Below are 17486 nucleotides of genomic sequence, written 5' to 3'. Positions count from 1 at the left end.
GCCGGTGAGCCCACACTCAAGCTGGTGAGTCTGAGCTCAAGCTGGTGACCTCAGGGTTTTGAACCTCAGTTCTCTGTGTCCCAGGCCGACACTCTATCCACTGCACCACCTCCTGGTCAGGCTAGTTGAAACATTTTAAAATCCAAAATTATACTTTCTAAGAAGCAATCTTCAATAATATCAATATATTTCCAACATGTTGCAAATGTACTTTAATTTTGTACCTAATCAACACTAAAGGGTCACTTTCAGTGTGCCTCATGATTTCCATCTTCTCTCTAGACCAGGGGTAGTCAACCTTTTTATAACTACTGCCCACTTTTGTATCTCTGTTAGCAGTAAAATTTTCTAACCGCCCACTGGTTCCACAGTAATGGTGATTTATAAAGTAGGGAAGTAACTTTACTTTATAAAATTTATAAAGCAGAGTTACAGCAAGTTAAAGCATATAATAATAATTACTTACCAAATACTGTATGTCAGATTTTCGCTGTTTGGCAGAATAAATCTTTATAAAACAACTTTAGTTAAATCTATCTTTTTATTTATACTTTGGTTGCTCCACTACCGCCCACCATGAAAGCTGGAACGCCCACTAGTGGGCGGTAGGGACCAGGTTGACTACCACTGCTCTAGACTGTTGTTTATCACTACTACCATTATTTTAATTATCTAAGTGTCTATTTTTATAGGAGAAGAGTAAAATGCAATAAATGTCAAATAATTGCACAAACATATACTGCTGTGAAATAAAGATGTTGATATTGAAACTGAACTGTTAGCTGGCTTGCAGTGCTACTATTTAATAGCTTGAAAAGTGCATTTGTTCATCAACAAGAGTCCAAATTCTGTATACAAAATCCAATTCACAGGGGATCATCATTGTGTGAGTTGCATGTAAGCCAAATATATAAAATTTGAGGACTGCCTGTAATCCAGACTCAGCATGTTTTCCTTTTCTCCATGTAAATAAATATGTGGATTTTGGAATAATTAAGTATGACTTCTGAATACAGAACACATGTGTACCGACAATCCAATGTTTTCTCTCCCCCCACCCCATAAACATTATTTGATGGTTTTCTTCAAATTATATGTCTATTCATTAATTCATTTATTCATTATTCAAAAATTCATCAAGCACATGCTCTGTATCAAGCACTACATTTGACACTGGAAATATAAAATGACCAAAATACAGTCCTATTCTCAATGAATGCACAGTCTGCTAAAGGGACCATTACAATAGCTATCAGTGCTATTACAAAGACACTTATTGCACGCCCCAGGTATAGATGCTCTGACTAGGTTAAGAAGGAGGGGGCAAAGATCAGAGAGGGCTTTTATTCTAGAGGTAAAACAACTAAATCTGAATCGTGGAGATTAAGAATTAGCCAAGTAGGCCTGACTGGTGGTGGTGCACTGGATAGAGTGTCACCCTGGGATGCTGCGATCCCACGTTCAAAACCCTGAGGTCACCAGTTTGAGCACGGGCTCATCTGGCTTGAGCACAGGGTCACTAACTTGAGTGTGGGATCATTAACACGAGCCCATGGTTGCTGCCTTGAGCCCAAGGTCATTGGCTTGCGCAAGGGGTCACTGGCTTGGCTTAGGTCCTGGTAAAGGCACGAATGAGAAGCCATCAATGAATGAGTGAAGTGACGCAACTACAAGTTGATGCTTCTCATCTCTCTCTCTCTCTCTCTCTCTCTCTCTCTCTCTCTCTCACACACACACACATACACACACACACACATGCACAAAGATAAAGGGGGACTGCTGTAGTTTAAGTTCAGAAAGTATTAATACCAATAAAATGGTAATTCTGGAAAGACGTTTAAAATACTTCCTTTCTTCTTTGTACTTCTGTGTATTTCCCACAATAATATTAAATGTTTAATTTTTGTCTTTTAAAAGAGAATGGTAAAAATAAAAATATTTGAAAACAAAACTGTGTTTATTTGGATATGTCTCTGTGTATGCATGCTTGCATGAGTGGATAAATAATTCAAGATTGAAGGAAACTAACACACTGATAATTACCTTAAAGTAAAAGTATTATAGGTGATACATTTTTATTTATATTTACCAAATAATTTACATTGTTTATAACAAACAGTTTTATAAGCAGGAGAAAATATGGTTTTTTTTTTCACAAAACAAATACATTTTGTCACTATATTCAAACTCCTAATGTAAGGGTTATAAGTGGGATAAATATAGGTCAAATGTCAACATTTATACAAAAAAGAACAATTTTTCATTACACAGAAATTGTGCTGTACTGTGATTATTCATATACAATAGGGGAGCTCATCAGCTAGGGCTTGTTAGGTGTTTTTGTCATGGGATAATTTTCTTTATGGTATTGTTTTGTAATAAGATTTGAATGTTAATTTATATTCAATGTGATAATCCATATTCTCCTAAAACCTCAAATATAAAGTGAACTCTTATGTTCTTACATACATATACATATTCTAAATAATGCTTAATTTTCCTAGTACTGCTCCATTTTAACATTTTACTTAGTAGATGGTAAGATTTAGTAGACTTCTAAATATTCTTGAACAATAAACTATATGGTCTCCTGTCTATCTTCAACAACTTCAACCTTTGACAAGGGATCGTGACTAATATTAAAATATTACATGGGCCTAACCTGTGGTGGCGCAGTGGATAAAGCATCAACCTGGAAATGCTGAGGTCGCTGGTTCAAAACCCTGGGCTTGCCTGGTCAAGGCACATATGGGAGTTGATGCTTCCTGCTCCTCCCCCCCTTCTCTCTCTCTCTCTCTCTCTCTCTCTCTCCTTTCTAAAATGAAAAAAAAAAATAAAAAAAGATTAAAAAAAATATTACATGGTTCATTTGGTTCAAGATTTCCCTAAAAGTGGTAGCTATACTTGACACAAAATATAGTAAGGTCATATAAATCTACTTATATTCTTATTGTTAGAATTTCTTTCAATGCCTGAATTAAAGGACCTTAATTACTCAGCTATTTTTAAGCACTTTCTCTCTACTGATCATTGTCATTTAATATTATGTATTATAAGATCACCATTTGTTAAGGATGAGCAAATGATCCCACAAAATAAATCTATGTTGCCTGGCCTGTGGTGGTACAGTGGATAGACCATCAACTCGGAATGTTAAGGTCTCTGGTTGGAAACCCTGGGCTTACGTAGTCAAGGCACATACCACAAGCAACCAATGGACAACTAAAGTGAAGCAACCATGAGTTGATACTTCTTGCTCCACTCCCCTGTAAAATCAATAAATAAAATCTTAAAACATAAATACATACACACACACACACTGCTCACAAAAATTAGGGGACAGGGAACATGCAGATACTCCAGTACTTTCAGCCTTTGTACAGTGCATTTTCACCAATGAAGTAAAAGTTGGTTTTGCATCTCATTTGCATAATCAAACAACTTTCTTTGACTTGTCATTTGCTTTTCTGATGTTCTTGTTTTAAAAAAAATCAAATGCTTCTTTTTTTAAATAGCTTCATATTCATTTTGAAATATCCCCTAATTTTTGTGAGCAGTATATCTGCTAATCAACAGAAATCCCTTTCATCACCCATATACTTTCCAGGACAAACCAATGGAAAGATGAAAATGAAAATATGTACCAGTAAATTAAACATGCCTCGCAGAATCTATTTAAACAGTATTTTTTCAGTATCTTCTGTCACTAGTTTAAAATGTATGCTTTGGAACATCAATAATCAGTTAAACTGTTCCAATGTTGCCATTTTCATCTGAGTTACTGAGAACAATCTAACAAAATCAGCAACTCCAAGGCTCCTCCTTTTCTATTGTCACAGAATTTTGACTTCATAAGATGCTTCAAACTTACTAAAGGAATGCACTATCTAGGGAGAAAATGCCGTGAAGCTATTACTAAGTCACTTCCTTAAAAATATTAGTAAAAATGAGTATTCCTACTGGGGCACTTACTTTGAAGAATTACTTGACTGTCTCTCTTAAAGTTAAAAATACACTTACACTATGACCCAACAATTCCACTCTTAGGTATTTACCCAAGAGAAATAAAAACACATGTCCACAAAAAATCTTGTACAAACTGTATAAAGTATCTTTTTATCATAGTAGACATAAAAATGGAAGCAACCTAAATATCTATCAATAGATGAACAGAAAAACAAATTGCAGCCTGACCTATGGTGGCACAGCGGATAAAGCTTTGACCTGGAACGTTGAGGTCGCTGGTTCAAAACCCTGGTCTTGCCTGGTCAAGACACATATGGGAGTTGATGTTTCCTGCTTTCCCCCCACTTCTCTCTCTCTCTTTCTAAAAATGAATAAAATCTACAAAAAAATTGTTATATATATATTTTTCCATTGAGAGAGACAGAGGAAGAGAGATGAGAAGCATCAACTTGTAGTTGTGTCACTTTAGTTGTTCATTGATTGCTTCTCATACATGCCTTGACGGGGGGATATGGGGCTCCAGTCAAGCCAGTGACCTCTTGCTCAAGCCAGCAACCTTGAGCTCAAGCCAGCAATCTGTGGTCGATGATCTCATGTTCAAGCTGGTAAGCCTGCACTCAAGCCAGCAACCTAGAGGTTTTAAACCTAGGACCTCAGCATCCCAGGTCAACACACTATCCACTGTGCCACCTCTGGGCAGATTGTGATAAATTAATACAATGGGAGATATTCAGCAATTAAAAGGACTTACTGATAAACACTACAAAATGGATAAATCTCAAAACCAATATATTGAGCAAAAGATTATAGACACAAAAGAATGTATACTATGAGTACATTTACATGAAGTTCAAGAACAGGCAAAACTAATCTTTTCTGACAAATCAAAACAATAACTACATACGGGGAGTGGGTAGCCATTGGATGGGAGTACAAAGGGAACTTTCTCAGATTATGGAAATGTTCTATATCTTGAGAATGAGGTTACACAAATATATACATTTGTCAAACTCACCCAGAGTACACTTAGGATCTGTGTACTTCATTGCATAACAATTCTACATAAACAAAAACCCAAATAATAAAATGAAACCCAAACCAGAAAGATGCAAATGTGTACTAAGATTATTATAATTCTAGTAGTGGGAACTGGAAAGACTAGATTTAAATCCTGTAACCAGCAATATTGAGCACCTGAGCACACTGAAACTAACAAAGAACACATTTTGAAATAATGGAATAAAAGTATCATACAAGCCCATTTCTTCAATTTTGCTACACAGACATAATGGACTTCTCTAAAGATAAGAAAAATAAACTTCATACTTATAAGAATTATAAGTATGAAGCAAATTTTTCATCAATTCCTGAACTAAGAGTAGGATTCCCGGTCTGACCTGTGGTGGTGCAGTGGATAAAGCGTCGACCTGGAAAGCTGAGGTTGCCAGTTCAAAACCCTGGGCTTACCTGGTCAAGGCACATATGGAAGCTGATGCTTCCTGCTCCTCCTCCCGTGTGTGTGTGTGTGTGTGTGTGTGTGTGTGTGTGTGTGTGTCTCCTCTCTCAAATGAATAAAATCTTAAAAAAATTTTTTTCTAAAAAAAAAAGTAGGATTCCCTATGATATAGAATTGAGCTGTAAGGTTGAAAACACAAGATTTTATTAACTAGGATACTGTTTTATACCAAGGTGAAAAACAGTATTTGCTAAAAGCTTCCAAACTTGGTCTTCTGTACATTTTTCTGACAATATAAAACTTAATAATCTGCTAGGTGCTGTTCTAAGGAGTTAATATAAATCAACTAATTTCATCCTAATAACTCTATTAAGTTATCCTGTTATCATTCCCATTTTACTAATGTTGTAGTAATATAAGGTTATAGTAATTAAATATATAAAAATATATAAAAGTAATTAAAATATTAAAAATAATTATTAAAATTAAGTAAAATTATACCATTTGCATAGGAATTAATATAGTGGCTTAGTGCCATAACTCTGTAATGTAATAAACAGACTCTGACTTACAAGCAGAGCCCAGTTAGTATGTGTGTGAAGCTATACATAAATAAGAAGTAACTTGGTGCCATAACTCTATAATGTGATAAACAGACTCTGACTTTCAAGCAGAGCCCAGTTAGTATGTATATAAAGTTATACATAAATAAGAAGTGGCTTGGTGTTATTTACATTAACTTTGTAAATTAATGAAAATAAAAACATCTTAAAAACTGGTTTAATGTAAACATTTCAGTAGATTGACATAAAGGGGGTTCCCTGTGAGGAACTCCCAAAAAGGTGGTTTGAGATAATAATCCTGTAAATTGACACCTGTTAGAAGGCGTTGGCCAGAATCGGTACTAAAGCTGATGGGCCCCCTGCTGCAGTAGTCGCCAAGACTCCAACGTTAATGTGGACTGTCTCCACGCCGCTCTGTGCTCTGAGCTCTGACCAAAGCCAGCCAAGAGGAGCACGCCGACGGGGCCCTCTTAGCTGTACCCAGACACGTCAAAAGAATTTGTGAGTAATAAATTGCCTGTGTGATTATTGCAACTAATTTGTGTGTCGGTTGTGTCTTTCCTCCGGTGGCATTTAACAATAGCATCCTCATAGCTGCCTCAAGAGTAGTCTCAAAGAGGCTGCCAGCCCTGCTAATAAGCAGGAGTATCCCATTGCGCTGGGAAGTCAAATCAGGGACACCTGATCGACATAGAGCTTGGGCTCTACTGGGACAACTAATAAGAAAACTGAAGTACAGAGAGGTCAAATACTTTCCCAAGGTCATACTGAGATGGAGCCAAGCTCAGATCTAAAGCAGTCTGGTGCCAGGGCCCATGCTCTTACCACTGTACCATATACTGGCTTCTTTTCTAAGGTGTTTCTTAAGTATATACCTTTTCTGCCAATACCACACAATTTCACTCCTGCAATATAATTCAAGGACCATACACCCAAATTTAGACCTGAATTTCCAGTAAAATCTCTAAATCAAACTTTCTTTAAAATACTCTAGAAATAGTAACTTATAAGGGGACTCAACAAGTTGTTTTAATTTTATTTATTTAGAAAATTAAATTTAACAGGGTGACAATGATCAATAAGAATACATAGGTTTTAGGTAAACATCTCTATAGCATTTGAACTCTTGACTGTGTTGTGTACCCATCACCCCAGAGTCACATCATTTTCCATCACTGTATATTTGCCCCTCTTTACTCCCTTCCCCCTCCTCCCCCTGGTGACCACTTCACTTGTTTCTAGTCCGTGAGTCTCAGTTTTATATCCCACCTATGTGTGAAATCATATAGTTCTTTGCTTTTTCTGACTTACTTATTTCACTCAGTATAATGTTCTCAAGGTCCATCCATGTTGTCATAAATGGCAATATGTCATCATTTCTTATGGCTGAGTAGTATTCCATTGTATATATGTACCACATCTTCTTTATCCAATCCTCTATCAAAGGACACTTTGGTTGTTTCCACGTCTTGGACACTGAATAACGCTGCAATGAACATGGGGGTGCATGTGTCTATGTACCAATGTTTTCAAGTTTTTTGGGTGGATACTCAGTAGAGAGAGTACTGTACTACTGGGTCATACGGTAGTTCTATTCTTAATTTTTTCAACAAGCTTTTTAAAATAAACATTTATTTTTAATTAAGACCAGATAGAGACAATCCTGACAGTGATGGTAAATTTGTTCAGAATCCCAAGATTGCTTTAGGCGAAATGAAAATTTGTCTTTTTCTTGGTATCTTGGTTCCAAGTCAGATGATTTAACTTGTACAATTTTTTATCTATAAGATTATCCTTACTACTTATTTAATATAGTTCAAAGCATCGGCATTTATTGAGCCCCAACTACTAAAAAGTACTCTACCGAGTACTGTGTAGGTCAATAGATAAGTGTAAGATCTCTGCTTTCAACACATTTTTCTAGCATAACATTTCTCACTATTAAGCTGGGATGTATTAATGTACTACCCTAGGGTCTATTGAATCCCCATCCCAGGGTGAAAAGAGGCATTGGGTGGCAATGTAGTAGTATCTCACTGTGATTTTAATGCATTTCCCTGATGAGTAAAAATGATGAGCCTCTTTTCATATGCTGATTTTCCATTTGTATATCTTTTTTAGTAATGTACCAATTCAAAGTATTTGCCCATTAACTGCCCATTATTTTATTGGGTAGTTTATCTTATTATTGTGCTTTAAGAGTTCTTTATAGATCATATTCTGAATAAAAAGTCTTTTAACAGAAATGTATTTTACAAATGTTTTCTCCTAGTCAGTGCCTTACCTGTGTATTTTCTAAAACAGTGTCTTTTGAAAAGCGGAAGTTTTTAAACTATGGTAAGTCCAACTTACTGATTTCTTTTTTTGGGGGGGGGGGGGTTATTTTATTGATTTTACAAAGAGAAGAGAGGGTGGAGGGAGCGAGAAGTATCAACTCATAGTTGCTTCACTTAAGTAATTCATTGGATTTTTTGTTGTACATGCCTTGACCAGGCAAGCCCAGGGTTTCAAACTGGCAACCTCTGCATTCCAGGTTGAGGATATATCCACTGCACCACCACAGGTCAGGCTTATCATTGATTTCTTTAAGGTTTATGTTTTTTGTGTCTTATTGAATAAACCTTTTGCCTGACCCAAAGCCACATTTCCCTCTATTAGTTTTATAATTTTAACTCAGATTTAGGTCTGTGATCCAGTTTGAGTTAATTTTTGTTTATGGTGGAGTATAACAGTCAAGAGTCATTAGTTTGCATTTGGATGACCAATTGTTCTAGCACAATTTGTTGAGAAGATTGAGAACAGTGCTTTTTAATATAACAAAGCACAATAAGTTCAGTGAGACGATTTCAGATTTTATACTGTAACTAATCTTTTAGCAATTACAACTACCTGAAAAGGGTATTAAAATACCTTTTCAAACTATTTATCTGTGTGAGGCTAGATATTCTTCATATATTTCAACCAAAATACCACATTACAACAGACTGAATGCAGAAGCAGAAATGAGAACTCAACTGTCTTTTATTAATCCAGACATTAAAAAAAAATTTTTTAATGTAACACAATGTCAGTCTTAATTTGTTTTAAAAAAGTTATTTTTCATAAAAATATTTTATTTGCATGAACATGTAATGGGTTTATTACAGCTATTTTAAATAAATTAATATTTCATTTTTTTCTCAGTTGTAATTTTGAATACAGTAAATATCAATATATATGATATATAACCAACATAAACAAAAGCACTTTGAGATCCACAATAATTTTAAATAATTTTAAGAATGAAAAGGAATCCTGAGACCAAGCAAAACTGCCACCATCTCTCTCTTCAATTACTGAAATTAGCCTATTATATAACAAGAGTAGTGCATCTAAATGCTTATAAAATAGGTCAAACTTGTGTTTAAATCCTTTCAACAGTTCACTATTGTTCTTAGCATCAAGACTAATCCTGCATGATCAAGATTCTTCATTCTCTGATACAACAGTCTTTTTTCAGGAGAGTCCTTAAATGTACCAGTCTCCACCATCCACAGGGCCTTTGCACTGCCTCTTCCTTAGGCCTGAAATGCCTTCTTCTCCTTTTGCCTAATTAATCCATACTCAAACATTGATTACCTGATCTTCCTTACTCCCACCTTCAGGTTAGACCAGGTTCCTCTTTTATACATATGTTCTGATGGCTCCCTGAACATTTCCTTCACAGATTATTTATGAGTTTGGGAAATTATACTTTTGGGATTATGTGAGTTAATAGCTCTCTTGTAGTAAAATGCAAATACTACAATCCTATGTATAAGACTATTAAATAAAATTTTGCCTATGTGTTGTAGTATTTTTCCAAGATCAATAGTTCTCATCAGATCCTCAAAGGAGTCCATAAGCTATGTATAGTAAAAAATTGACCTTATCCAGAGTTCTGACCTTTGCCCTTGGTTACTGTGAGATGGTAGTATCTAGGCCCCTAAAACTTCTTACCTAACAGGAGTGATTTTTTTTTTAAATGTTCTCTGTTGCCTTTTTATTTTCTATTTTTTTAATCTTTTATTCTTATTGAATCCAGAGAGAGGAAGGGGGTAAGGGGGAGACAGAAGCATCAATCTGTTTCTGTATGTGCCCCAGCCAAGGACCGAGCCAGCCACCTCTGCATTGCAAGACAATGCTTCAGCCAAGTGAGCCATCCAGCCAGGGCAACAGGAGTGATTTTGTTTGCCGGAGGCCTTTGGCCACTGGATAAATGTCATTCACGATGGAGGATTTGTGTCACACTTTGGCAGTTCCAATCCTGAGAGGAAATGAAGACTAAAGCAATAGTGCAACCAACCGACAGGAGGGGCTAGAGACTAAAGGACAGTATGGCAGTTTGTAATTGAGTCCCAATAAAGCCCTGGACACCAAAGGCTTGGGTGATATCCCTGTTGGCAATATCGTATGTACAGTCACATACTGTAGCCCAAAAGTGACTGCTGACTGCATAGGATATATCCACTGCAATGGGGAGAGGATTACAGAAAGTTCTACATTTGAACCTTTCCAGATTCTGCCTGGTGTGTCTTCTTTTGGCTAATTTTAACCTCTGACCACTTCCTATAATAAAACTTGAATCTAGTAACTTTTAGTGAGTTTTTTCTGGTGAATTATCAAACCTGAGGGTGGTCGTGGGAATCTACTAAACTTGCAACTGGTGTCTCAAATGAGGGCAGTCTTGTAGGTATTATTCTCGTATTATGCAGTTTGGTTAAACTCATTGCAAAAAAACGTTAAAAACCAATAAGCTAAATAAACTATGAGTTCCTTGAGAGCAGAAACTTTATCAATACAGTACACAGTAAACAAAATATAAGATATTTCAAACCAATTGATATTCTCAGGATATCAATATTCTCTAACAATAATAGCAATAATGCTAATGATGATGCAAGATGAAGATGATAAAAACAGCAACCATTTACTACATGTCCTTACTACAGTCTCCATTTACAGATGAGGAACATGAGGATTAAATAACCTGTTCAAGATCATGCCACTAGTGACAGACAGTATGTAAGCCCTGATTTTAAAAATTTTAAAGCCTATGCATATTGTAACTCATAAGACAAGAAAAACGAGTTTTGATATATTTTGCAAAGGACAAATAGAAATATCCAGCATTATCATTACAAAAATAGTTTCATTAAAGACTAGCAACTGTTAAAATGCTTAGGAACATGGAATTCTTGAATACTTAAGTTACCCTCTTTAAACCCTTTGAGTAGTGAGTTTTTTTATGCTCGCTGACCCTCACGAGTTGAATTTTTCTTTCAAAAAATAAAATTAGTTCCAGTTCCAGTTTTATTAACTTAAAATCATGTTTGTTTGATAACCAATTTATGGAAACAAGAAAAACATACATTTGCCTTTTTTAAATGTTGCCTTACACATTTTTAAAATAAAATTTTTTGTTATCTCATACTCTAGATCAGGGGTAGTCAACCTTTTTTTACCTACCGCCCACTTTTGTATCTGTTAGTAGTAAAATTTTCTAACCGCCCACTGGTTCCACAGTAATGGTGATTTATAAAGTAGGGAAGTAACTTTAATTTATAAAATTTATAAAGCAGAGTTACAGCAAGTTAAAGCATATAATAATAATTACTTACCAAGTACTTTATGTCGGATTTTCGCGAAGTTTGGCAGAATAATTCTTTATAAAACAACTTACTATAGTTAAATCTATCTTTTTATTTATACTTTGGTTGCTCCACTACTGCCCACCATGAAAGCTGGAACGTCCACTAGTGGGCGGTAGAGACCAGGTTGACTACCACTGCTCTAGATGGTTAAGAGGCACGAGGATGTACATGAACATTTGTACTACTCAGAGGGTTAACCATTGTAAGACTTAGTCATAAGCAGTCTGATGCTTACTTTCAGCTTGTTTTTACAATTCTTCTAAATAAAACAAAGCTATATAGGTTTAAAAAGCCTAATGTGCTGTGTTTTACTATCAAGTTCGTACTTTGCTAAACAAAAGTTCCAAATACCAGAGGTGGACAGATAATACTTTCACACACACAAAAAATCACCAAGTATAGTAATCTGTAAACAATGGGACATCAAGCTCTTTCTTACATTTTCCTCTACATATTTTCCCATTCTCTTTCTCTATAGTGTCCCCTCACATCCTGGAACTGTCCAAATGGCCTCTAAGAAAGACTAAAGAGAACTAGAATCTGTCGATCCATGCAAGACCAGTTTGACTGTACTCAAAGGTTAAAAGGCTTTTCTACTTTGAAGCTACACCTATTAATCATCATGAAAACACAGTTCTTACTTATATGCATGCATGTATGTATGTGTGTGTGTGTGTATATATATATATATATATGGTGTATAGAAACCAGGAGACACTCTGTCAGAGCACTTTATATTTTTTAGTAATCATCAGAAAAACAAAAAAAGCAATTCAAACAACTGGCTGTAAGTGATTGATCACATTAACTGTCTTTATGTAGGTCCAGAGCAAACATTACATATTGAATGCTATTTGTGAAATTATTTTAAAATTCACCATCATACACTTCTACTAGATATGAAAACCAGTAGTCAAGTTGTGCTATCTCAATTTTGGCAAGTCAATCATGATAACAAAATTGTTTTAAGAGTGATCAGTCTGGATCTACATTAGAAATTAATCAATAAAGGAGTACTGAGTGACGCGAAGTACAGACAATATGGAGGAGAGAGGTAAAACACAAGTAAAGCATGGAAAGGAAGAGGGACACACTCATGAATTAGACACACACACTAAAGCCCACAAATAACCCACAGAGACAGAGAAAGTACCTGGAAAGCTGTGAGTGCGCCAGTCCCTGGGTTATACAGGCATCGCAGCGAAGGCATGCTGTCCGCCAGGCTGGAGCAGCCCAGCCACAGAGACCTGGGCATAGAGCACTGCAGAGAGAGGACAACTATGAGATGGGACAGCATGAGACAGGATGGTACAGGTTATAGAAATTTTCAAGGCTTGGCTGAATGCAATATTCCAGTTGTGGCTGCCCTTTTTGATAGAAACATCTTTAAGAAACGTATTATTTATTAGTTATAACCCCAGAGAGAGACTGAAAAAGGACACTAATGGCCAAAAAGCAAGAGGTAAAAAAATTTGTCCCTGTTTTTCTATGTATGAGTCTAAACAAAATCTACTTCTTAACCCAATTAATTAATTATTTTCCTCTATGCATCTCAACTCATCTCCCATAAATTCACCAGAGGGTAAAATATTATGCAGACTAAGCAGATAAATAAATAGTTCATGTTAGCACTTCAATATTAGGAATGGTAAATTATAAAACAAAATATCACAGGAAACACCATTTTTTTAGAAGGTGGGGAGAAGGAAAAGTATTATACCCCTACAGCTTTGACAGCAACTAACTGTACAGTTTGCATATGTTTTATGTATCTTGTTAGTCTGCTATTCATTAACCAAAATGTAGTTACCATAGCAGCTGCCTCTTCATCTTTCCAGATGGATTAAAGGAGTGGGGAGGGTAGCAAGAAACAACTCAAACAGAAGGGAAAACAGCAACAAAGAATGAAGGAAAAACAGGGAAAGAAAAAGAAAAAGAGGTCTCCAAATGCTGCTGGTAATAAAACCTTAGCAAAAAAGTATGTGTGAATGTAAATAGACATATAGTGTATTCAGTAGCAAAACAAGGTAGAAATTATTATTTCTAATAATATTAACTAAACAATGTTAGTGTTATTGCACCTATAGTTTTATAAAATACTTTATCTTTTAGAAGAAGTTTTATATTCTTCAAGTTTCTTTATCCCAGGCTGAAGTTTTGTCCATCAACTTGGGTACTATTACAGTTTAATAATACTAAAAAAAACTAAATACCCAATACTAGCACAGATAAATACAGGAATATATATTTTAAAATATAGCAGTCGCCTGACCGGGCAGTGGTGCAGTGGACAGAGCCTCAGACTGGGATGCAGAAGACCCAGGTTCGAGACCCCTAGGTCGCCAGCTTGAATGAGGGCTCATCTGGTTTGAGCAAAAAGCTCACCAGCTTGAGCCCAAGGTCGCTGGCTCAAGCAAGGGGTTACTCAGTCTGCTGAAGGCCCGCGGTCAAGGCACGTATGAGAAAGCAATCAATGAACAATTAAGGTGTTGCAATGTGAAATGAAAAACTAATGATTGATGCTTCTTATCTCTCGGTTCCTGTCTGTCTGTCCCTGTCTATCCCTCTTGCTGTCTCTGTAAAAAAAAAAAAAAAGCAATGTACATAACACTAAACTTAATAAGTTGGGAAACATTATATATCATTATGAGGCTTTTTTCCTTCTTAAAATACTCTAGTTATAAGAATTAATATAAGGAAACAAAATAAAGTATTCATTGTTCACACTATCTCTGATATAAGAAGAGTAAGGACACGAAAAAACAATCTAGTCTTGACCCCTGCTTTCAGATCACTATTTCTTCATTTTATAGTTAAGGTGATTGATGCCCAGGAAATTGAGTATTTATCCATGATCATGAATTTACAAAGCAGAGAAGTAGGAACTGTTGATAGAATCCTGGCCTATTCCTTCCTGGTGCAGAACTATTCCTCTTGACTCCATCCATTCCTAGGTCCTAAAGTGGAGACATTAGACTTCAAAGAAGGTATCTGCTAAAGATATCACTGGATAACATTATCAACCAAAATAGCTAAACAGCTTTGAATTTCTACAACAATCTCCTAACTGTTCACTGTTTCTTCACCTCAAGCTATGATCCATTGTATAAACAGCAGCTAAATAGAAAAACTGTGTTCATTTTGTTATCATGTCATACTCGTCAATAATTCATAATGGCTTCCTGTATCTGTTGTATGAGATCCAAGCACTCTATTAATCTGGCCTTTTCTCACTGCCTACATTAATTCACCTTTTCTGTCCTTCCAATTGGCCTAGCACTTCAGCTAATTAACTAACCTGATGTATTTTTTTTCCCCAAATAGCTTACACCATACCTTTGATTTGGAAGCATCTAGTCCTTTGTTAAAATAATTTTCGCAAGTAAGAGATTAAATATTTCTAAGTAATGTTTCAGTCACTTATTTAACAAGTACTGCGCATCTTCCTTGTACTAGACACTGTTCTAGGCACTAGGGATGAACAAAAGAGACAAAAATCCTTTATATTCAAATGACACTAACAACCGCAAATTTTTTATATTTATATCCTTAATATAAAATAAACTCTGTTAATGAGAGACAATGTACACATTATTAAGCAACTGCTTCTGTGTGTGCTGGATAGACAAAGTCTCATTCTGAGGGAGGGACTGAATTTGAGAAAAGTGAAAGATGAAAAAGAGTATACAAAAAGGGAGAATCAAAATACAGAAGAGGAAAAAGAAAATAATGGAAGAAAATGGAGTAGGCACTGAAGCACAGCTTGTCACTTGCCTCCATTTTCTTCTCAAGAGGAAGATGCCTCAAACACTTTCAGCCATATTGAAGCCACCTGCATGATCTCTTTTTTATTAAAATATGCATATTTACTTGTATTTGTGAATGTTCCTTCATAAGTTTTTAAAGGCATTCCTCTTTTGAATGTCTCCTTCATATTAGATTTTGTGCTATTTTTGCAATATACACTTGCTTACTTATCACCTGACTTTTCTTATTGTAACTCATTCCAATATTCTTCCTTATTTACCCATCCCTATCTTCCATCAAAACTCCTAACTACTCAGAACTTGAAAAGGCTTACCCATCCACTTAAACTAAAAATTCAAATTAAAATTATAATCAATAATGAGCCACATACACCCAGGAAAGCCACTAGATATACTGGTGTGATTTCTAAAATAGCATTAACTTGTAAACACCACACAGAGGATGCATTCCCGATTATTACAAGACAATTGGTGTGGGTATGAAAACAGCACTTAAATATAGTCAGATCTGCACATTACCATAAGATTTTATATATTATAGCTCAACTTAATAACCAATTTTCAAATTAGCTTGTATTGTAACAATCTTACCCATACTGGTAAATGCCACTTAAAAACATTGAGGAAAAAATATAATTACAAAATTAATGGAATAGGCTATAACTTCTACTTCTTTTTCACTTCTATCTTCACACTTAGGAGCATTTTCTACAGAAGGGAAAAATCAAAAGAAATTTGGACAATAAGTAACAGAGTGGAAATGATTGCCATTTTGGTTACTATTCTATATACAGGGTGGGGCAAAAGTAGGTTTACAGTTGTGAGTTTGCAAAACGGTATTTTTTGTATTATTATTAATTATTGTATTATTTTCCATATTAACAACTGTTACTTACTTTTGCCCCATCCTATATTTTAGGGTCAACCTGATTGGTCAATTTCTGACAAAGATGTAGAACTTTTTCTGTCCTTCAAATTTTAATACATAATCTCCTTTAAAATACCCAAAAAGCACACACAGTTTTCTACTTAAAGTTCAGACTGCAAAAGTTTGTTTTTCCTTGCAAATGGTATTGAAATTCCTACGGTTTTCTTCATTAACTTGAAAAAAAGTTTTTTAATTAAAAAAAAAGCAGATTCTAAACTAAGCTGCAATTCAGAAACTATATTCTCATGTTTAAATATTTAACTTTTATTAACTGCTAAAGAACTTATGAATTCCTTAAATGTTTCTCCTATGCAATCTCAGAAGCTACCAGAAAGTTTAGATCCTACATGTTACTGCCATCCTACACAAATCCAGACATACACAACATATATTGGCTTCTTCAACTTAATTCCTACTTAACATCATCCCAATTAACTCTCCTTTACAAAAATCAAAGAAAGCTGAAGACCATAATAATATATTACAACTGAAGTTTGTCACCCAATTGAGTGAGTTTACCAGCTTTTAAAAAGCATACACAGCATTTTTTTTTTAAATGCTGGCACTTGTTTTCTACTACTTGAAAGAATAAGAAAAGGAGATTGAAATGTTGTAACAAAGGTCCTCCAGTGCTTCAAGGAGAATATAGTAGCTAGTGCCCATCAGGTTTAACAGCATGAATTCGTTTTCACAGAAAACACTAAAAACCTTGACTCCTTCCCCTACTTGGCTGCCTTGAGAGAAGTCACAGTTCCTCTTCACTGATAGATGGCCCTGTAGGCAAAGGGCTGGCCTCAGCATTTACTATATGAAAGCTGTATGACAAAATCTCCTAAACTCAGGTCCCTGTTGGTCAACTTCTAGGAGTAATAGAAGCTATAATAATCAAAACCAAAAAGATTGCTTCATTGAAAGTTTATGTATCCTTAAGCCTTGGATAGAAGAATTCCCTTCTCACTACTATATCAACCAAAAGATTCAGGTCAAGAGAACCAGAGTCCACAGCCCTGTAACATATTCAGCCTTTACCTATACAAATTCAATGATTACCTCTTAAGAATCTCAATTTAGTTCACTTACCTCAAAAAATGAAACTCCCACCTGTCATACAGGATAATCAATGGTACAATTAAA

General features: G+C 35.4%; 1 protein-coding gene across 5 annotated transcripts in view; it reads right to left on the bottom strand.

The window, feature by feature from the left end:
• The window catches only part of BTRC (beta-transducin repeat containing E3 ubiquitin protein ligase), a 207707-nt gene that overhangs the window by 124757 nt on the left and 65464 nt on the right, over positions 1-17486 (bottom strand). For 3 of the 5 annotated variants that reach the window (XM_066240283.1, XM_066240285.1, XM_066240284.1), the window contains exon 2: positions 12811-12918. The exons of the other annotated variants lie outside the window; for them this stretch is intronic. In XM_066240283.1, coding sequence (XP_066096380.1) covers positions 12811-12918 — 108 coding nt within the window. The remainder of the gene's footprint in view (positions 1-12810; positions 12919-17486) is intronic. 5 annotated transcript variants of the gene reach the window in all.

Source organism: Saccopteryx bilineata, chromosome 7, assembly GCF_036850765.1.
Source record: "Saccopteryx bilineata isolate mSacBil1 chromosome 7, mSacBil1_pri_phased_curated, whole genome shotgun sequence".
NCBI classification, from domain to species: domain Eukaryota; kingdom Metazoa; phylum Chordata; class Mammalia; order Chiroptera; family Emballonuridae; genus Saccopteryx; species Saccopteryx bilineata.
Note: the sequence above shows the minus strand (reverse complement) of the source record. Positions and strands in the feature narration are given on the sequence as shown.